The sequence below is a fragment of the Meriones unguiculatus genome, chromosome 1 (assembly GCF_030254825.1).
Source record: "Meriones unguiculatus strain TT.TT164.6M chromosome 1, Bangor_MerUng_6.1, whole genome shotgun sequence".
Lineage (NCBI taxonomy): Eukaryota > Metazoa > Chordata > Mammalia > Rodentia > Muridae > Meriones > Meriones unguiculatus.
The window spans coordinates 61486180-61507902 of record NC_083349.1 but is presented as its reverse complement, the minus strand read 5'-3'; the positions used below and the strand labels follow the sequence as shown (position 1 = coordinate 61507902).

The window sequence follows — 21723 nt, the reverse complement described above, 5'->3', positions numbered from 1 at the left end:
GGTTACAACAGTGAGACCTTGTCTCAACAAAATAAAACATATATAGCAAAACCCAAACTTATCTATTGTCAGGCAAGGGAGGTGGTTCAATGGGCTCCTGCTATCAAGCCTGAGAACCTAAGTTCAATCCTGGGGGACCCACATGGTGGAAGGAAAAAACCAACTCCCATAGACTGCTCTTTGACCTATACATGCATGGCATGGTATATTCACATTCTCTCATAAGCATACTCAAATAAACATAACTTAGAGAAAAAAGAAGAGAATGGAAAGTGAATCTGCAGTATAAACTCAAAGCCACAGAATGGAGGGAAATTTTGACTTTTGACTAACTGTGGGGACAAGGGGAAGTTTGGGGCTCCTTACTTACAATGATTTTAAAAAACAGAAACAAAACCAAAAAACTGCTGGAGGCACCCTGCTGGTTGAGGGCGCAGTTCTCGCCTAGTCCAGATAGGCTTGGCGTTAAGGGAGGACCCCCTCTTTCCCAGCAGGACCCCTTGTTCTCTGCCTGACTTCATCTGTGTCATTAGACACAGACATCTCAGCCACATTTGATATGTCTGACACAGCTCCTGCTAGCTCTCTCCTCCCCTGCCTATATGATAAATGGGTGCTGTGTTTCCATTCATATGATAGAAGTGTGCTGTATATGCAAATCAGGCATCCTTGAAGCGCTTACTTCCAACCAATTCCGTGCAGCTATTCTTGGAGCCTGCCACTCACTCGCCAAAGGTTATACAACCTTTGTTCTCTAGAATTAAAGTTGAATTACCCATCAGCTGGTTCCCAGGATGTGAGATCCCAGTATGGTGCTCGCTGGCCATTCCAGGCAAGCTTCTAGTCTCTGGCCCTCCTGACTTCACGGGCTGCTGGAACACAGGCCCCAGGCAAGAGGAGAACCAACAAAAAAGCACGGTCTCATTTATCCCAGACTGGATCAGAACTTGCTAAGTGGCTGAGCATGTCCTTGAATCCCTGGTCTTCCTGTCTCCACCTTGGGTTTTAGAATTACAAGTGTGTGCCACTACACTAGTGCATGTTAGGTAAGTACTCCAGCAAACAAACTGCATGCCCAGCCCTTTTATTTTGGAGGGTAGGAGCAAGGTCATATGTTGCCCAGGCTGGCCTGAAATTTGCTATGTAGCCAAGGATAACCTTGAACTCCTCCTGATCCTTGTACCTTCCCTTCCCTTCTGGGTACTAGGGATAGAACCCAGAGTTTTGTACACGCTAGTCAAGAATTCAGGTGGATCTTCATTACACTCTGGGTAGTAAATGGGTATTCACTTAATAAACATGTAAAGATTACTTTATAAACGACTACTATTAAAAAAGCTTAGATGGCTTAGGAGGCTGAGACAAGTTTAGAATTTCCGAATTCAAGTCTAGCCTGGTGGATAGAGTGAGTTCCAGGACAGGCAGGACTACACAGAGAAACCCTGTTTTGAAAAACAAAAACCAAACAAACAAAAGCATCTCAGCAGTAGAGCACTTGCCTAACATGCTTGAGGTACTAGGTTAGGTTGGTTCTTATCTAGCACCACAAAAAGAAAAAGAATAAAAAAGGGAGGTAGGGAGAGAGGGAAGGGAAGGAAGGGAGAAAGACAGAGCAAAAGAGAGAGAGGCTTGCTAAGGTAGCATGCAATTACAGCCCCAAGCTACTGAAGAGGCTCAGACATAAGGGTCACTACCTAAGAGCCATGGTTTAGGGTAAACTGGCCATAAAAACACTTCATTCCCTGATCAAACTGCATCAGATTCATTTAAACTACACAGTCTCAACTTACCTAACAATAGGTACAATGAAAGCACACACTACTGTCTGGACGTTACCCTCTGTTTCCTGTCTCCACTACACACACCCTACCTTGGTTGCGCATGAGGCTTCGGATGCCCTGCAGCTCTTCCAGGCACTGGCACAGAAGGGTGAAGCTGGTGTTGGCTGAATCCCCCAGACTGCAGTCTGACAGCCGCAGAGACAGCAGCATCCTCTGCTTCAACTGGTCCACGTTGGTCACCTTAGCAACGACCGTCTGACCCTCCACAAAGTGGTCACTTGGAGTGGTTACAAACTTGTCACTCATGATCTGAACAGCAGATAAATAATCGGGACAAGAAAGTCACTGTCCATTAACACAGTCCTGGCTAAGGACAAGGGAGCCTGGGTAGCTTCCTGGCTTTCTCTGAGCAGTTTTATCCCCCTTCCACAAAAAGGAGAGGCCCTATCTATGTACCCTGGCATTTAGAGATGACAGCCATTTAGAAGACCCATTACTAGCACACCAAAGGGGACAGAGCATGTCTAGGTACAACCCTCCTTCCTACCCTTTTCTGGCAGGGGATGAGACTCTCCCTTCTAAAACATCAGAAAGTCAGACCAATGGAAAATTTTGGGTTTTTTTTTTTCAAAGATTTTTGTTTGTTTGTTTTAGTTTTTTGTTTTTGTTTTTTTTTTTTTTAATTTTTTGAGACAGGTTTTCTCTGTGTAGCCTTGGCTGTCCTGTGCCAGGATCTTTTCCCATCTGCAAAGTTTGTAACCAACGGCACAGAGAAAAAAAAAAAGTAATTCCAGGGATACACTGGTGCCTTTACACCTTAAAAACCACAGGAGGCTCTAAAAACTAGACTGGGCTATCCAGGAAAATTTAGGCTGAATATGCTATAAACAAGTTCTATTCTTTTTACAATAGAGATGAAAATCAAAGCCACTGTCTTCCAATACTGCTGTGTAAGAGACAGCGGGCCCTTCCTCCAGGAAACAGAGCAGGCGGGAGGACAGATGTATCAGATGCACTCACTCCTTTCCCAGCGGCCTTCATGGCATCCACACCTTGAGTGGTTCCCCTTGACCTCCTTTAAGCATTAGTCTCCTGCTACTTCTCAACGCAGCAGGTCTACGAGCCTGAGGTCTCTCCTCAAAGGCCCTTGTACGTAGAACTGAACTTACAGATTTGGGGGACAGGCCACTAAGACCCGAGGGAAACTGGACGAATACACCGTAGTCCTTGATGTTCTTCACATAACCAATGAGCAGCATTCCAGGCTGGATTTCCGAGAGGCTCTTAGGGTCCTGGCCACCTTCTACTGTGGAGACCAAAGCTGGCTTCCTACAAAGAAGCTAGAGGAACCTCATTAAGGAATGCCAGAAAGACAAATGAAATGTCTATTACTTCCTCTTCTGTTCCACCGACTTTTCAATCACCGTGAGTCACTCTGGACAGAGAACCAGAGCGTGGACAGCACACTAGAGCATGGAGAGTCCACATCTGCAAGCATTATCTGACTGCTGAAGCAGCAGCTCCAGAGGTGCAGCCCTCCAGGAGCTACTGATGCTCCCTGATGCTGGACAGTCAGCTTTACTCCTTCCTGCTAACTCCTCTCTAGATTCCTGGAGGTCTGCTAACAGCACACAGCGCAGGTCCACAGTCCACAGCTGGGTCAGCCAGTGCAGCTGTCCACTGACCCTGTCTTGTCACCAGTGAATCCCCTTCTACCCTGATGCCCTAAGGATTTTAGTCTTATGGTTGGTAAGAAAAAGGTACTGTCCTGAAAAACACCCACAGGCAGCATCAAGAAAACAGTTCTGATCTCCATACCCGCAACAGGTAAGACCTTTCTGGGCAACTGCCTCAACCCCATCCAGCCCCTGGCAGAGCTTAAGGGCCTGTTCCTGCTTTCCAGGCACAGGTCAATTTGGTCTTATGGAAGCATTTTATTTTTAAGCTCAAATAGTTGATATCCCCCCCTCCTAGTCCTGGTCTAGAATTAAGTGCCTATGGCCTTCAACTGCCCCCAAATACCACCAGTCAAGGATACAGTATGTCTCTCACCCTGGCTCAGACACAGAACTCGATGGAGAGTGTCACCTGCTTGGAGCCAGTGATGCAACAGTGGGCCATGGGCGACATGGTCTGACAGGTGAGGTGTGGGGAGGAAACCCGGGGTGCCATGGGGCAGGATGGTCACCTCCAGTCCATCTCTGGTCTTCTCCAAAACCTCCACATCCACCAACTACTCAGAATCAGAAAGGTAAAAATTAGGACCCTTTCTGAGCAAAAAGCTCAGAGCCAGAGCCACTGGATCCCAATCCCAAGAAGCTAATAGCAAACACACTTTCCTCTAGACCCCACACCAGGACTCCTCTAGGGTTCCCCCTGGGAGTTTCTCTGCTGATTCCGGGAGGAAAAAGGGAACTGCAGGCTTGTCTTAGCAGTCAGAGAGGAGACCGGCAAAGCCCTGCCATAACACAGCTTTTCTCTCGTGACAGCTTCCATTTGGCACGGCAGGCAGGAAAGAGGCCCTGCAGTCTCAGAGCCACCTCTCTTTTCTTGCACAGGCCTCAGCACTTTTCTAGCACAGCTGTCACTATGCGGCACCATCACTTGTCCAGGTACCTGCCCAATGTTAACGGCTCCTTCTTTCTTCTGACTGTTTTCGACACTCTCATTCTGTGGCTCTGAATCACTCAACAGTTTGAAGGACAGGAGCATCCTCTCTTTGGAAGGCTCACAGTTCAGCACTGCCACCTTTACCACCTGATGAGAAATCACATGTGTGTGGCCCTGTCCAGCAGCAACAGGCCTTCAGAACTTAGAGCAAAGTGCCCTCCATGAACACTGAAGGGGCCCTGGGAGATCCACCAAGACCTTGGGTCAGATCCAAAGGTGGCGAAGAGATGATGGATACAGAGACTACATTAAAAGCCTATAAGCCAACCCTCTACAACAAAGACAAATAACTTCAAGTTATAAGCCTCAAGTTCTAAGACGTTCTTTTTTAAGAGAAATGCAAACCCATTACTTAGCACTCATCTGGTGACAATGTCTGATATGAAGAGCTCTGGTTTATTATAGCTTATAAGGGCTTTCTTCTGGGTAGTGGGCTTGGGTCCACTGGATTCCAACGAGTACTTCGGGTTCTGTCACCCCTCCCCCTTTTAACTGGTTCAGGTCCACTTTATCTGCGTTCCCTTTCCCCTCCTCTTAAAAGGCAGCCACATGATTACTGATGCTTTAAACTTGTGTTCATGGAGTCACTAAGAACAGGGCATCTGTACAGGAGTTACCTGGCCAGTGTAAAAGACTTTTTCTGGGTCAGGGATATGCTGGGTACCGAGCTCATGCTTGGGCACAAGCCCCTGCACACTGTTGTAGAACTTTACGATGCAGCCATAGTTCTTGACCCTTACAATAACACCATGAGTCTGTAGGCCAGGCTTGGCATCCTCATAGGAGGTAATGGCAGGTAGTGTGGATGTGACAAGTGTTTTCTTCAGGGTCATTATTAGCTTCTTGGCTTCAGGATCACAGATCAAAACCTAGGAAAAAGATAAAGACTATCAACAAGTCATTTGTTACCAAGACAGTCATTGCCTGGTCTACAACCCTAGGAACCCAAAGGCCATAGGTCATTTTCCAAGGACCAACTACCTTTCACCTCTAATAATCTCAGCTGTGGATCTTTTGTTTCCTTCAGGATGGCCATCTAAAGCCAGAACTCTCTCCATCAAATGCGCTTCCTCTAATAAGCGGCTGTGCTAAAACAGTTTCCCAGTCACACCGTGGGATTATTTTCTTACAACAGCACCAGGCTTGGTGTTCTAGAAACTTACAATGGCTCACCACATGCCAAGTGGATTACCTTATTACCTCATTAGTGCTATTTATTAGTTACACTCTAATACAGACTGAGCAATCCAATTACCTTGAGAGCAGAGAAACCTGTTTTTAATTCCTTAACCTCACTACATAAAAATTTGCAATGTTCAATTACTACCCTTTATGCATCAATAATGATGAAATATAGTAAATGTAAGAAAACCCGGCTCTAGCCAGTGGTGTGTTTAAGCAGAACAGCGTGCTTTGCACGCAGGAAGCGCTGAGTTCGACTATCAGTACCAGGACAAAACAGAGCCAGAGACTCCCACTGCCTGAACACTCCAGGCCCTATGCCAGTGCTTTGTATAGTATCACTTTTTTATAATGAGCTTCTTGAGGGATTTGAGTATCTGTTGGAAACCTCTCATGTTTTTGTGGCATATTTAAATTAAGTTTACGTATTGTGTGTGTCAGAGGGCATTTACGTGCCATGGCACATGTGTTTATATGTGGAATAGTGGAGGGCACGCACAGGCCATGGTGCATGTACGTTTGGGGTCGGGGGTGGGAAGTATGCAGGTGCTATGGTGCATGTGTACAGAGGTCAGAGGGTAGTTCTCTTCCTCCACTACTAGGGACCTGGGAATCGGACTCAGGTCATTAGGGTGCAGCAATCACCCACTGAACTACCTCCCAGGGTCTGGGCTATTTTTTAAATAAGGTTTCAAGTAGTTTATATTAATTATAGATAATAATGGGTTTTGCTATAACATTCCATGCATGTACATAATGTATCTCAGGGTTATTTGTGAGTTTGACATATCCCCTGCTCTTCCACAACCTTCCAAACCTTGTCCATCTTTTCTAGTTCAAACTTGGTCAAAGTCCAGAAGGAATTATTGTCATACTGAGATAAATCTGAAAACTGGTTCTGCAATTATTAGCTGTGGGACTTTGGACACATACTTGGCTTTTTCCTATCCTTTAACTGGCCTACTTGGAAAATAAGGGTCCTTAAGACACAGGACTGTATGGTAATGGCTATTGATAATATTCTGTTGCTGACTCCCACCTATCCGCTTTCTGAGCTCTGACCACAGCATATAGCCTGAGCCAAACCATGTGGCAAAAGGTCACACACCTAGCTTGCTTTTTTTCCTGCATGGATTTTTTTTTTAATTATACTTTATTTACTTTGTATCCCCCCTCTAGTTCCCTCCCTCCTCCCCTCCCAATCCCTCCCTTCTTCCTCCTTCTCCACATACTCCCTTCCCCAAGTCTACTGGTAGAGGAGGGTTTTTCTTCCTTCTGATCCTAATCTATCAGGTCTCATAAGAACTGGCTGCATTGTCTTCCTCTGTAGCCTGGTAAGGCTGCTCTCCCCTCAGGGGGAGGTGTTCAAAGAGCAGGCCAATCAGATTATGTCAGAGACAGCCCCTGTTCCCATTACTATAGAACCCACTTGGACACTGAACTGCCATGGGCTACATCTGTGCAGGGATTCTAGGTTATCTTCATGCCTGGTACTTGGTTAGAGTATGAGTCTCAGGAAAGACCCCTGTGCTCAAATTTTTTGGTTCTGTTGCTCTCCTTGTGGAGCTCCTGTCCTCTCCAGCTCTTACTATTATTTCCCACTTCTTTCATAAGACCTGTATGGATATTTTAACTTACAACTCTACTACACAACCCAGGGACTCACTTTTCATTTCCCAGTGTTAGGTAAAGTACTGGATACGCTGCAGAGATTACACATTCATTTCACAAAAAAAAAAAAAAAAAAAAAAAAAAAAGGCAGAAACTTCAGCTGAGAACCTCCCTCTTCCCAAAACCCCAATATGGTCTCCTTCAGAGGGCTTACCCTGCACTTGACCTCATCCCCTATATGGTACTTCTTCTCTGGATTCTTCATCATGACGTCAGCCAGGTGCAAGGAAGATACTAGGCCTTTTATTTGCTCACCCACCTTCACCAGTATTCCAAATGGCTTGATGGCCAACACTGTGCCCTGAGGATCAAAAGAAAAGCCATCACGACACATTTTCTCTTACTAGAGTTGTCATGTCTGCTTCACTGCCCACCTTGCAGATCTCGTGTGAGTAAGCCACTCCTGTACCCCAACCTAGACTTAGCCAGGCTTATGCAAGAAGCCTTTCACGCTTTCTGGCTGAGCATGCACTTTCTGTCTTCTGGACAGGTATACTCCCTAAGAGGGGACACGTCTCTCAAAGTGCAAACTCTGCCTAGAAAGGAACTGCTCAGTGAGTGCTACATGCTGGAGGAGAGGTAACTGGATCCAGTTTCTCTCTAAAATCACACAACTAACTTTCAATCTGCTCTAACAGCTGCCACCAAATCCCAAACCCCAGGATTTGTGACCCACTGTCTCCATTAAGTTGGGTGGGGCTAGTAAGATTTTACTTTGAAGCTAATTACAAGTCACCTAAGGGAAGCTCAGAAATTTCAGTTTTTTGACAGCAGGGTTACGACTTCATATGAATTAACAAGGAACTGATGTGCTGACATCAAGGATGCCTGAAGGTGGAGAAGGATCTATGCGATGCTGGTGTTCTTACCTTTACCACTGTCCCTGTCCTGATGTCATGATATCTAAGAAACCGAGCTGCAATAACTGATCTAGGACAAAAGAAAAATATGATTACAGAGTCTAAGGAAGGGGTTGCCTAAAATTCAGGACTTCCACAATCATGCCAACAAGAAGACACCCTCACCCAGCAAGACCAGAAGAAAGTGGAGGTGCATGTACACAGAGAATCTCTCCCTGTGCTAATGGCACTTACTTCCGCAGAGACAGCAAGGCCAGCTCATCCATTAGGCTGTAGTCAATAATTCTGCACTTGTGAGTGCTCCCTGGTTTGAAGGCCTCAGCATTGAATGTTTTCTTAGAATCAGAGAGATGGTTGAGCTACAGAATACCAGATGAGTGAAGTTAAGTCAGAAACACACCTCTGAGGCAGTCCAAATTCAAAGCACACGGAGAGGACAACATTAACCATCCACTATAAAGATGTTTTTTGAGGAGAGACAGCTCAGTGGCTAAAGCACTGGCTGCTTTATTAGACGACCCAGGTTCACTTCCCAGTGCCCACATGCTCGCTCACATCTTTCTATAACTGCAGCCACAGTAGGTCCAGAAATATACATATAAGTAAAACACCCATACATATAAAATAAAATTTAAAAATAGTACTTTGTTAAAACAATCTTCATTCTTCAATATCCTAGAATTTCATGAAGAATAGCCTAGATCATGGGTCAATAAAACATACTCATGGCAAATGTCTATTTTTATAAATGAGTCTTACTTGATGGTAGTCAAGCCTGTTCAGTTATATACTGTCTGTGGCTGCTTTCATGCAAAACAGTTGTTGAGACACAGACTAAACAGCCCATAAGCCTAAAATACTCTCTATCTAGCCCTTTAACAAAAGTTTTGCTGGGACTGAAGGGATGGTTGAGTAATAAAGAGTAGATACTGCTCTTGCACAAGAGCTGGGTTCAGTTCTCAGCACCCGTGATGGGCGGCTTGCAACCTCCTGTAACTCTAGCTGCAGAGGGTCTGACATTGTACTCTGGCTTTCATGGGCACTCTACACATACACACACACACACACACACACACACACACACACACAAAATAATAATAATTTAAAATCATATAACAGCAACCAAAAAAAAAAAAAAAAGATTTGCTGAGCATTGGTCTGGATTCTATCTCATTCCCGTTCTTTCTTCCCCGACCAGCTATCATACATGACAAGAAGCTGCTAAGCATTCTGAAACAACGCACTGGCATTGTTCTGACTTTGTGGACAGCTTTTCACATTGGAGGTTATCTAACAACAAGGGATGAAGGAAATAGAAAAAGACCCAACTTGCCTAAAGTCATTCTAGTAATGAGATTCTTGATTAAACAAAGAATCTCCTTACCCGGGCATAGGCCAGTACCCCATCCTTCAGCCTGAAGGTAGCCCCAGCCTTCTTGAAAAAACCCTGAACAGGAACATTATCCAGCACAGCCCCTAGGTGCTGGTAAGAGATGCGGGTGAGTGGACGCCCAGGCTGCAGGAAGATGGGACGCAGGCTCAGTCGCACAACTCTGGTGCGAGGATGGATGCAGAGGACGCAGGCTTTTACCTGGACAAAAGAGCAAAATGAGAAGGAGGCGCCCACATAATACAGGTGAGAGCAGACCTTCTAAGGTGCCACAACTGACCATGCTAACCAGGTTAGTACTAATCTTCAGAAGTACCAGTGTCAGTCTGTGTAATCAAACAGCGTGTGGAAAAGTCAAACGGAATGTTGCATAGGGACTAACTGTGTGTACTCTCATTCATATCAGTGTCACCAATGAAGGCCTATGGAAATGTCTCAACTATCCATCTTACCAGCAAGGTTAAAACGTACATGGCATAGCAGCTCTTCACACAAACATAACTATCATGAAACAACACTAGCAAGTTTACTATGACATTAACAGTATTGGTCCAAATCAGGACCAATGTTTTCTCTTAAAACATTTTTGAGATACTTAAGTATGTACTACTATTTTGAAAGTGAGATGAAATCATTTGAGAATTTAAAAATTCTAAATAACATACATTCTAAAATACACATGTTCACTGTGTAAAATTTTAACATTTAGGTAACTGTAGAAAACCTACAATGGTTACTACTAAAATCTAAAAAACTAAAGTGGGTGTTAGCGGGTAAAGGCAGCTGTGGTTCAGTGGGTGTCAGTGGGTAAAAGTATCTGCCTCCAAGCCTGACAACCTGGATCAGTCTGCAGGACCCATACGGTAGGAAGAGAGAATTGAGTCCCACCAAGCTGTCCTCTGACCTCTGCGCATGTGTTGTGGCACACTTGCTTCCCTTCCTCCACAAATAAAATGCAATAAAAAATCTACACTACTTACAGAATCACAAGTGAAAAAAAGGGAGAGGGATAGGCTGGAGAGTTGGCTAATCTGTTAAGAGCGTGCACTGTGTTTATAAAGGGCCCAAGTTCATTTCCTAGCTCAGAAGTGCCTACAACTCCAGCTTCATGAGATCCAATGCTCTGGCCTCTGAAGACACTTGCAGTCATGGCCATGAACAACCCACATACATAATTAAAAACAAATCTTAAATATGGGGATGGTGAGTGCTAGAAAATGAAAACAAGGGCCACAGCATTGCTAGGTAAGTACTCTAACATGAGTTATACACAGAGGCTTCACATAACTTTTTTCCTCGGGGTGGGGGATGAAGAGTGGTGTACTTGAAAGAGGGAGAAGCAGAGAGAGAGAGAGAATGTTCTGACTGGCCTGGAACTTGACCAGTTTGACCTCAAATCTGAGGTCATCATCTTGCCTCTGTCTCACAAATGCTGCAACACAGGTATGAGCCACTGTTCCTGGCCTCACATACTTGAACAAACTGTGTTCTCTTATACCAACTATTCTTCCTTTAAAATAAAAGCCAAAAGCTGCCTTCTGGGGCTGCCCCTTCTCTCAGCTCAGTCTAGCTACTAGTTATTGTATCTTCCAAAGCACTTGTCAGCACTTCCCCATCTCACTATACACCACACACATGCAGCCCTACAGCCTCCCTGGAAGCTAGCTAGGACACTGGACAGCTAAGACACAACTAGGAACCAAGGAAAGATAGCTAGAACACTTCTTACTGTTTGCTTTGAAGAATATGCTCCAATTTTCTTGGGCTCCAGGTGCATGAAGTCAACCAGGCCCGTAAAGAATGTAAGGAAGTTTAGCTGGAGTCCAAACTGAGTTACCTAGAAGTAAACAGAACAGTTAGTTATCTAAAAGAATTCTACCAAGTGGCCTGGAATATAAAAGATAATTCATAACAAACACTGGATTACACAACACCCACAACTTTGCATTTCTCCTCCTATTGCTAGCCCTTATCAATATTAATCATTTAATTTAAAAAAGTAAAAAATCTCTGAACAGACATTTCTCCAAAGAAGCTCCATAAGTACATCATCATGAAAATGAAGACAATCACTTATTGCTGGGAAAATGAAAATCAAAATCAACATGAGTTGATGGGAGAGATGACTCAGAGATTAAGAACACTGACTGTTCTTCCCAAGGTCCTTCGTTCAATTCCCAGCAACCACATGGTGGCTCACAACCATCTATCTATAATGAGATTGGGTGTCCTCTACTGGCATACAGTCACACATACAGGCAGAATACTTGATAGATTAGATTAGATAGATGATTGATAGTTGATAGATAGACAGACAGACAGACAGACAGATAGATAGATAGATAGATAGATACAAGTCATATTAATAACCTCAAATAATTACATGGAGCCAATAAGCTGATTTATTGAGTAAAGATGCTTGCTATCAAGTCTGACAACCTTAGTTTAGTTTGATCCTTGGAAACAATATGTTGAAGAAGAAAACTGAATCTCACAAGTCAGCCTATGACTTCCACAAGGCACCATGGTATGTGTGAACTTACACATATTCTCTTTTCAATGTAGGTTTTTTGGGGAGTTTCTTTTTTTTGTTTTGTTTTGTTTTGTTTGTTTGTTTGTTTTGAGACAGGGTTTCTCTGTGTAGCCTTGGCTCTCCTAGACTCGCCTTGTAGACCAAACTGGTCTACAAACTCAGAGATCTGCCCGCCTCTACCTCCCTGAGTGCTTGAGTGTTGGGATCACAGGTGTGCGCCAGCCACCGCATCCAGCTTCTCTCAATGTTTAAAAAGCTTTTGTTTTAGATTAATTTAGCTTATGTACAGTGCTGATTGCAGTGCACATGCACGTCTGGTGCCTATGGAGGTCAGAAGATGGGGTCAAATCCCCTGAAACTGGATTTACAAATAGTTGTGCGGAATCATATGGGTGTTCAGAACTGAAGTCAAGTCCTTTGCAATAGCAACAAGCATTCTTAACTGCTGAGACATCCCTCTAGCCCTATAAATGAAATTAAACAAAACAAAACAAAAAAAACCCAAAACTAATTTTACAAAAATATCAGATAAAGTTAGACAATAATAGCTTGTCGAGGCTGGGCATAGTAGCACATTCCTTTTATCCCAGAACTTGGGAAAAAAAGACAAGAGGATCTGAGTATGAGGCCAGCCTGGTGTCTAAACCATGAGTTCCAGGCCAGCCAGAACTATATGGTCTCAGCAAACAAACAAATAAAATAATAACAGTTTTCCCAAAGTTCTGTTGTATCGACATAAAACACTGGCAACATTCCAAGTGCTCAATAACCAGAAATATCTACTGGGTACCCTCTTGGACAGCTTTATCAGAACGCATATTAATACCTTGTTACAAATTACATTTCACAGGGGCTGAGCGATAGACAGCTCAGTGATCAAGAGTGTGCACTGCTCTCCTGAGGACCAGAGTTTGGCTTCCAGAACCCACACGAGGCAGCTCACACCACCTATAACTTGAGCTACAGAAAAATGAGACAGGGTCTCCGTGTAGCCCTAGCTGTCCTGGACCTTGCTCTGTAGATTAGGCTAGCCTTGAACTCAAGAGATCTGCCTGCCTCTGCCTCTTGAGTGCTGGGACTAAAGGTGTGTGCCAGCCCTGCCCAGCAAATAAATATTAATTTTTTTTTTTTCCAAAAGATTAGTAACAACCAACAGCTTACCTTCTGCACCTGGGCTCTGACCACCAGCCCTGGCAGCAAGGTGTTCAGGTTCCAGCTTTGCTCCTCAGTTGCAATAGCAGAAGAAATCTCTGAGTGTTCTATAGAGAGAGCCACAACTCCTCCATTGCTTTTCACTTCTTCAACCAGACAGGTCAGGTACTGGCCAACTTTGAGCTTAGCACCTGCGAGGCCAGGCCAGCAACCAAAAAAGAAAATATATCTTTATGAGAAGAGTCCTTAAACATGGCCCAAGCAAACCTGGAAAGAACTATGGCCTCCCCACCCAGTGAGCATCTGATACTCACCAGGCAAGAAAAGGGTAGGATGTGAATCTAACTGATCTAGAATTCAACTATTAAAAAAAAAAAAAAAAAAATGAACCAAATAAGCCAGGAGTGCCAGTCAAAGGTCTGGGAGGCCAAGTTCGGCAGAATCTCTGAGATGAAGGAAACTGAAGCCAGACCATAAGAGAGAAGAGACCTTGTTACTCTCTGACCCTTACACATCTTCTTTCCTATCAGCTGGCATTTATAGACTTCTCCAAAGCAAACCAGTCTTTCAGGGTCACCATTCTGTCTTGCTAGTCAAATCAACATTAAAATATAAACATTCAAATATAATCCCACATGCTTAAGCTCACTCCCACATATCAGCCCCTTTCTCTGCTCACCCTCACCTTTGTTCTTCTGTCGAATGTAGTCTTGGGCTTTCTGCAGTGACAGAAAAGCTCTGGTCCCACCAACACCAATGTCCACTAAGTAGCCATGGTCTTCCAGGCTTGACACTGTGCCTGTCAGCAGCTGGGGGAAGGGAAAACATTCTCAAAAGTTCCAGGTCAAAGGTAAACAGAACACCCACAAATTTCACTACCATTTAAACACAAATGTTACAAATGTACTACTCATTAATCACAGCCTCTCAAGCCTGTTAATCACAGCTCCCTACCTGAGTAAAGAGAAGACATCAACTTTTTCACAGAGTGTAAAGAGTTTTGTTTCCTGAAAGTGAGTAGTGTTATATATAGCTAAAGTGTGAAGTAACACACAAATACTTTTATATTATGCAAAGAGCAATGAGTTCCACAGTCACACCCAGAGCCAGGACTACCAAGAGAATCCAGAACCATCCTTTTATCTTCTGTTCATTTTTTTCTAAACTCTTGAGGAAGTGTATCTTGCCAAGATCTGTTTCATGAGAAGCAGTGCAGCTGACTTTAGCTGCCCTCTGCGAAGTCACTGAGACCTCATATGGAGAAGGGAGACTGTCTACTGACTTCCCTATTTGCTGTGAGAACAGCAAGAGACAAAGTGACTAAAAGAGCATTGTCATGGAGTGGGCTCCTGACACTTGCAACTCACTGCAACCTGGCTTTTATTCTCTTTGTACTGAACTAAATACTATTACACTTTCTAGCTTTCCCCAAATCCCACTGCTTCTAAGAAAACACTTCAAGATACATCTGACCCTTAATCACCAGACATGACTGCAGCACTTTGTGTCATTCCTAGAAGAGCTGGAGGATCTAGCCTGAATAAGTTTGCCTGAATTCCCACAGAGTTGGGTATTAAGACAGCTGGTAGGAGATGGGTGGTGGTGGCATATGCCTTTGATCCCCCAACTTGAGAGGCAGAGGCAGAGGCAGAGGCAGGCTGATCTCTCTGAGTTCAAGAGGCCAGCCTGGTCTACAAAGCAAGTCCAGGACAGCCAGAGCTACTATACAAAAAAAAAAAAAAAAAAAAAAAAAGACAACTGGTAAGCTGACTGCTATCTGCCCTTTTCCTGTGTTCACTGAGAGCCCCTTGACATTTTACATGGCAAGATTCTGGGAAAACTTAAGTCTGTGAAGAGCTGGTGGGGAACTCTTTCACCATCTTCAAGCCTCCCATGAATGCTCCCTGCAGACATTTGACTGTGCCACCAAAAAAGCTTAGAGTTTTCTTTCCTCCTTCCACAGTAATAAAACTAGGTTCAAATGTTCAATGATCACTAAGTAGCTAACAGACCACTGTTCCAGAAAGCCTAAGCCATTAAGCAGAAAGTAAAAGGTGGCACAAGCCATACCCACATGAGACAGGGTACAACTGTTCCTCCTTTCCATGGCATCCAGATACGTACCATGCCAGGCCTCAGGGCCTCAGCACTCAGCACTTTGTTGACACGTTTGGGATTTACAGAAAGTTTTACACTCTTCTTGCCCATCTCTGTGATGTCCAGGCTGCTCACCACACATCTCACCAACATTCCAGGTGAGAAAAGGTCAGGCAAGCGAAGTAGGTCCTGCGTAAAGGTAATGAGAAAGACCTGATATATATGTATTTCCTCTGAACGAAGAATCCATTGCCCAGCCTCACCTCAGTGACTTCTCATGCTCAAACCTCCAGAGAAGCCAAAAGGCAAACGGAGTAAGGCTCTTCATGAGGAAGAGCCTACAGTTAAGTCACAACCTTGGGCTTAGGTATAGAGCCTTCAAGTACTGCCACGAAACAGGCAGATGTCAATGGATGACCCAGGGTTGTCTGTACTTCCTGTCTCTAGTTCATCTCCCCTTTAGCATCACACAGAATTCTTCCTATTCCTCTCACTCTATTGTACCTGCTAAGACAGTAAGCTCCATGCCACCTCCATTTAGTAGTCCTTTGCTTACGTGACATTTACATATTGGTACTGGGGACTGAATGCAAGGCCTCATGCATGCTAAACATATCCATTAACCTGAGTTAGGCCCTTGCTCTCTTACATAAATATTTAATGGTTGCCCTTTCTATCCTCCTGGCCCCTCCTGCTTCTTCTGACAGCAAGTCTCTTCAGTTCACCATTTACTCTAGACTCAGTCTTGCAGGCTCTTCTCACTCTAATTTGATCTCCAGAAGTAATTAATTTCTTCCCTTTCATACCTTCATCAGCTATACAAGTTCCACACATTTGTTTCCAGTCCAGATTTTCTGGAACTCAGCAATCACCTGTCCCCTGGGATCAAGTGCAGCTCAAATTGAAAATAGCAGCTGACGAATAACCATCTCTCCCATCAAACCATACACAGTGGAAGCTTACAACTGGTCCCCAGCACCTCTCTGCCTCACCCATATCAAGTGTATCATTCTGGCCATGGCTTCACCTCCTTAATCCTTGATAAATCCTTAGGCTGCTGTCAATCTCAGTGCCGAGGTTAATAGCTGTAGCATCCTAACTGATTGAGGCAACTACTCATACCATTTTAGTTTATTTGCTATGCCATCAACATGTCACCCACTCCAATGAGAACAGTTCAAAGACTTCCTTTTGATTATAGCATCTAAAACCGATCTTTAAGATGGTCTGTAAAGTCATGCATAGTCTGGCTTCTATACAGCTGCCCAGCTTCCTCCTACACTGCCCTTCCTCTTGCTCTTCCTACGGTAGCAACACCTGCCTTCTCTGCAACAGCCTGACTCGCTTGATCTCCCTTCTTTCTCTATCTGGAAAACCATCCTTCAGCCCTCAGCTCCAATGGTCCTTCCTTATAGAGGTGCTCTAGATTCCCTAGACTAAGTTAAAAAACAAAACAACAACAACAACAAAAAAAAAAAAACAAAAAAAACCCACCCTATATTATTTTAAAAATACGGCCCCTGGCCCAGCAGGATAGTTCAGCAGGTATAGATGCTTGCTGAACAAGCCTTAAGGACCTGTGTTGGCTCCCAGGAACCCACAGGATGGAAGGAGAGATCCAAATCTCACAAGTTATCCTTTGAGCTCTATGTGAGTCCTGTGACATGTGTAAATCCACATACACACAAAAACGTGAAAGATTAAAAAGACAATGGTTCTCCTGGCACACATACTTTCCTTTCTTAGCATCTGGCAAAGTGGTGGGTCTACATCTGTTTGGCTCTATTCTAATTCCAGGAGCACGTTTCACTCAGACACCCCTTACCTCAAGAGGTTCTTCCTGTGCCACCTGCTCGTTCAACTTCTGAGTGTAGGCATCAGAGATTTCAGTCACTTGCACAAAGCCTTGGAGGCCATTGGGAAGACTGACCACCAGTTCCAGCTCAGTGACCTCTTTCACACAACCCAAAATCCGCATTCCCTCACATAGGGACTGAAAAGGAAAACACACACAGTAAGGCAGACAACAGTGATGAGGTCTGGGGGACTGTAGCTTCCCAGTCCCCACACTGATGCTAGAGGAATTTGATAAAGGAAAGGAGAATGCATGCACATGTCACTGGCAGGCGCCATGAAAGGTTGTGATGAGAAACAGCGTTACCAAGGAGCTCTCACCTTCTACTGTATCCCGGCAACCCTCACTGAACACCTACAAGAAAGCATGGTGACGAGACAGGCCACTGAAGCAATGGCAGTCTGGAGTGTGTGTGTCACTTCTAAGAGCACAACCATGACACAGCTCCTTGAGACCTCAAACATGGAAAAATGGGCTTTCTGTTGTCAGCACTTTGATTTTCATGAGGGGCCAAAATCACATTTTTATATAAAACCTCCAGTTTTCTAAACTGCCACCAAATTGAACATTTTTTAAAAAATATATTAGGAAGCCAGGTGTAGTGGCATATGCCTTTAATCCCAGCACCTGGGAGGCAAAGGCAGGTGAATCTCTGTGAGTCTGAGGCCAGCCTGACCTACAGAGTGAGTTCCAGCATAGCCAAGGCTACACAGAGAAACCCTGTCTTAAAAAATATATATACTCATATTAAAAAACAAAATACTTCTGCAAGCTAATTAATCTTTACTCTCAGAATAGCTTAACTATTTTTTTTTAAATGAACATATACTGGGGGAGTGGGGATAATATGAAATTTTAAGAACCATAAAAACAACACCATTTATCAGATGTCATTTCACATCTACAAAGCAAATGAGTTTCGGCCAGGTATGATTGGGCACACCTTTAATCCCAGTATTCAGCAGGCAGAGGCAGGAAGATCTCTATTAATTCATGGACAGCCTGATCGGTATAGTGAATTCTAGGTTAGCCAAGGGCTATAGAGTGAGACCCTATCTCCAAAAACAATAAAAATAAAATAAGAATTAGAATGACTGCTAGAGTTACTGTCAATTCTCATGTCTACTAAAACACAAGCAAAATCACACATATCTAACATTTTCATAATTTGCTTTGTTTATTGAGATAGGATCCTGTGTATCTCAGACTAGTCTGGAACTAATAGATGACCTTAAGCTTCTGGTCCTGCTAACCCCAGCTACCAAGTGCTACTATCACAGGCATGCACCACCACTTCTGGCTTATGTGATGCTGACTCAAACTCAAGTGAACAAAGACTGAGGGTACGGGACAGAAAGGAAGCAGGCTCCATACAGACAGCAGCGCACACCTGTAATCCCTATACTTGGGAGGTGGAGGTCCTTGGCTACATAGAGAGAGCCTGGACAGCATAGGACCTTACCTCAAAAAACTCCAAATATCTTTAAAAAAAAAAAAAAAAAAAAAAAAGCTCATTTATCATAATCTGCGTAAATCCCTACAGACACAAAAACCGTAAAATTGTGTGTATGTGTGTGTATGTGCAAAGAATGAAGGAAAAAAGGGAAGAACATATACAAACTTAAACAAGTAACATGTTAAAAAGAAAAGCAAATAGTAACGAACCTCAATATTAAGAATTTCAAACTTCTCTTTCACAGATTTGCTGGTTTGTCTCTTTTCAATTTTTAATTTTTTTGTTTTGGCTGGCCCTTTCTGGCTCTTTTTCCTTTTAGTGGATTCTTCTGTAGAAATCTAAAGAGGGGGGGAGATCCATAAAGGCGCAAAAGGATGAGAAGCCACAATCTTAGCCATTACCACATTTGGGCTACGTTGCCTTTCCTGTCACTGCAAACTTTCCCAGGCCACCCCCACCCCCGTTCTTTTCACTTCTGCTCCACTCCAAGCCCAGCATTCAGGCACCAATGTTCCCCTCGCCCATGCTCTGAAAGTCTCCTTCATCTTCCCAACCTTTATGTTTATGTTCCTCTTCTACTGAATGGGGTGGATACTGGGCTTCCCCAGTTGAGAAGCCATGTGTTACAGTACATGGAAATGGAGTCCAGAGTAATGTAAAACTCCAAAGCTCTTCCTCAACAAGCTTTATAGCTTCACCTAACTATGTAACTTCCCTCAGTTCCTCCACATGGAACAATGACTTCTACCCTAAAACCTACATCAAGAGATTCTGTAGCACCAACCTTAAGGTACACATCCAAGGCAATTTCCTTTGCTGTAGCATCTAGAGCACAAACTACTCTATGGGACTGCATTTCGATGCAAACTCTCATTTACTACGACTCCTTTTAAATAAATGCACAATGATGAGGACCGGGACAATGGAGCTCAGGAGTAGAGCACTTGCCTAACATGCACAAGGATATACTCCCAGAACCATAAACAAAACAAAATTCAGTATCAAGTACCTATATCCCCCTTCCTTAACCAACTGGCACAGACTCCCTAAAGACAAGTTATAAAAGCACTTCAGTGTCAAATACTTAATGCCATGCTTCAAACAAGCCTGAGGTGGCAGAATCTCTTTAAAGTTCGCTTTCTAAAAGTACCATCAAAGAGAAGCAAACTGGAAAATAACTGCTGCAAATGGGGCTCAATCTTCCTGAAGATGCTAGAGTTTCTGGTCCTGCCAAAGCAGCATCCCACTTACATCAAATAAGTTGTCTTGTTCAACTGCCTTCTGGGAAGATTTCTCTGATTTGTGGCTTTTCCTTGTACCCCCTCGGGGGAAGCTTTCTTCCAAGTTTGCCATGTTTGGTTCTCCTAAAGCTGATGGAAAGAATAATGGTGAGTCATAGGATTGATGGCAGGATTCATTAAGGATGTGACAAATGGACAAGAGAACTGTCCAGCAATATCACTAAACAGGACTGAAGAGTATGATTAAATAGCTGATATGCTGCCAGGACGTGGGAGCTTCCAGCTTTAATCCTGCAAGAGGCAGCTGAGTGACCTGGTCTACAGAGTCTCGGCCAGGGCTACACAGAGAAACAAACAGTCGATATATCAGGCTCTTGTTAATCCATTTTCATCTTTCCAACATTGTCTGCCTCAAAACCACAAACTAAACACTATGGACTGTCTTCCAGAAAATAAGTTCAATTTGGTAAATGTTCATTTAATTAAATCGTAATTTATCAGGTTTGTGTATGTATATGTATACACACATAAACACATAAATTCTTACTTCCAAACACACATTATTTATAAAATATGTAATTTAAAATACAAATCATATTACAAAGCATAAACAAAAAGGAAGTGGCAAGCTTCAGTAAAGATGGCAAGCTTCATAAGAACGATGCTTTAGAGCTATATATTAAATAAGTAGGAAGCCAGATCTAGTGGTCCATGCCTTTAACTCCAGCACTTGGAAGGCAGAGGCAGGCCTATCTCTGTGCATTCCAGACCAGCCAGGGCTACATAATGAGACCCTGTCTCAAAAATAACTAATAATAATAGCAAATAGGAACATGACGGTAGAAAATATGAAAAAATACAGAAACAAGGAAAAGCTTATTCTTCAAAATACAGCAGCCATTTGCCTATTAAACATATGTTCAAAGGCCTTTCTTAAAAAACTGAATTATTAGGGAGAGGACTGGGATCGGGCTGTACAATGATTAAATTAAAAAAAAAAAAAAAACAACTTGAATTATTCAAGTAAACCACAAGGGAAATATAGCACAGTAACAAGTTACATTTTAGAAACAATTTGGCTCTTTAGTGGAAGATACTTAATTAAAAATAAGTACTTTGTATTTACTTGCTAATTCAGAGACTTGGGGGAAGTCAGAATAATGAACAATATTCTCCAGTTTACAGAATGCACAGAAAAAGAAAGAACTGAAGGCAAGTAAATCAAGTATAAGGATTTAAATGACGTATATCAGGAAAAACATGAGAACCAGGGCTACGTATAAATGAAGACGAAAGACAGGATGGTTGGTTCTGAGATTAAAACTTTAGTAAGAACGTGATTGTGAGAGACGTGAGCACCGAGAGGAAATTCAGGATTTGATCTGTTATGGATGCATGCTTCATAGAAACCGTATATTTCTCGAGGTGTCCTCTGCTGGGAATCCAACCTTTAATTCTCACTTTAGAATTTGAGACAGACGCACCAGTCTGGCGATTACGTGCGGAGAAGGTACTTAGGCACCTGAAGTGGAAATCCTGGCTTGCAGGAACTGCTAGCGCAGAGGGGCATGAGGGGGACAGACCACCTAGCAGGAAACCCAGAGACCCAGGCCAGAAAGCCGAGGAGGGAGCCATGGGGTGTCGTCCCTCCTCGCCCGAAGCTCCCGGGTCACAGGCCCACCGCTCCCGCGGCTGCCTACCTCACGGATGGATGGGTCCAAAGAAATCGCGCGCGCACATCCGTGAGCCGACAGCCCCACGCGACTCTTCCACACGCTTAGGCCAGACCAGGGCTACTTCCGTTATGACGTCAGTAGGACCGGGGCGGAGATAGG

The 21723-nt window shown here is 43.7% G+C and overlaps 1 protein-coding gene across 1 annotated transcript in view; it reads right to left on the bottom strand.

Annotated features, from left to right (window-relative positions):
- Positions 1 to 21709, bottom strand: part of Pdcd11 (programmed cell death 11) — a 43309-nt gene extending 21600 nt beyond the window's left edge. Inside the window, exons 1-17 of the mRNA XM_021650612.2 lie at positions 21589 to 21709; positions 19899 to 20017; positions 18857 to 18985; positions 17162 to 17329; positions 15364 to 15525; positions 13925 to 14048; positions 13249 to 13430; positions 11284 to 11391; positions 9549 to 9755; positions 8399 to 8523; positions 8174 to 8234; positions 7459 to 7605; positions 5069 to 5320; positions 4398 to 4538; positions 3820 to 4014; positions 2951 to 3121; positions 1871 to 2090 (exon numbers count right to left, since the gene is read on the bottom strand). Coding sequence (XP_021506287.1) covers positions 1871 to 2090; positions 2951 to 3121; positions 3820 to 4014; positions 4398 to 4538; positions 5069 to 5320; positions 7459 to 7605; positions 8174 to 8234; positions 8399 to 8523; positions 9549 to 9755; positions 11284 to 11391; positions 13249 to 13430; positions 13925 to 14048; positions 15364 to 15525; positions 17162 to 17329; positions 18857 to 18985; positions 19899 to 20000 — 2494 coding nt within the window. The 5' untranslated portion in view covers positions 20001 to 20017; positions 21589 to 21709. The remainder of the gene's footprint in view (positions 1 to 1870; positions 2091 to 2950; positions 3122 to 3819; positions 4015 to 4397; positions 4539 to 5068; positions 5321 to 7458; positions 7606 to 8173; positions 8235 to 8398; positions 8524 to 9548; positions 9756 to 11283; positions 11392 to 13248; positions 13431 to 13924; positions 14049 to 15363; positions 15526 to 17161; positions 17330 to 18856; positions 18986 to 19898; positions 20018 to 21588) is intronic.
- Between the last annotated feature and the right edge of the window lie 14 nt (positions 21710 to 21723).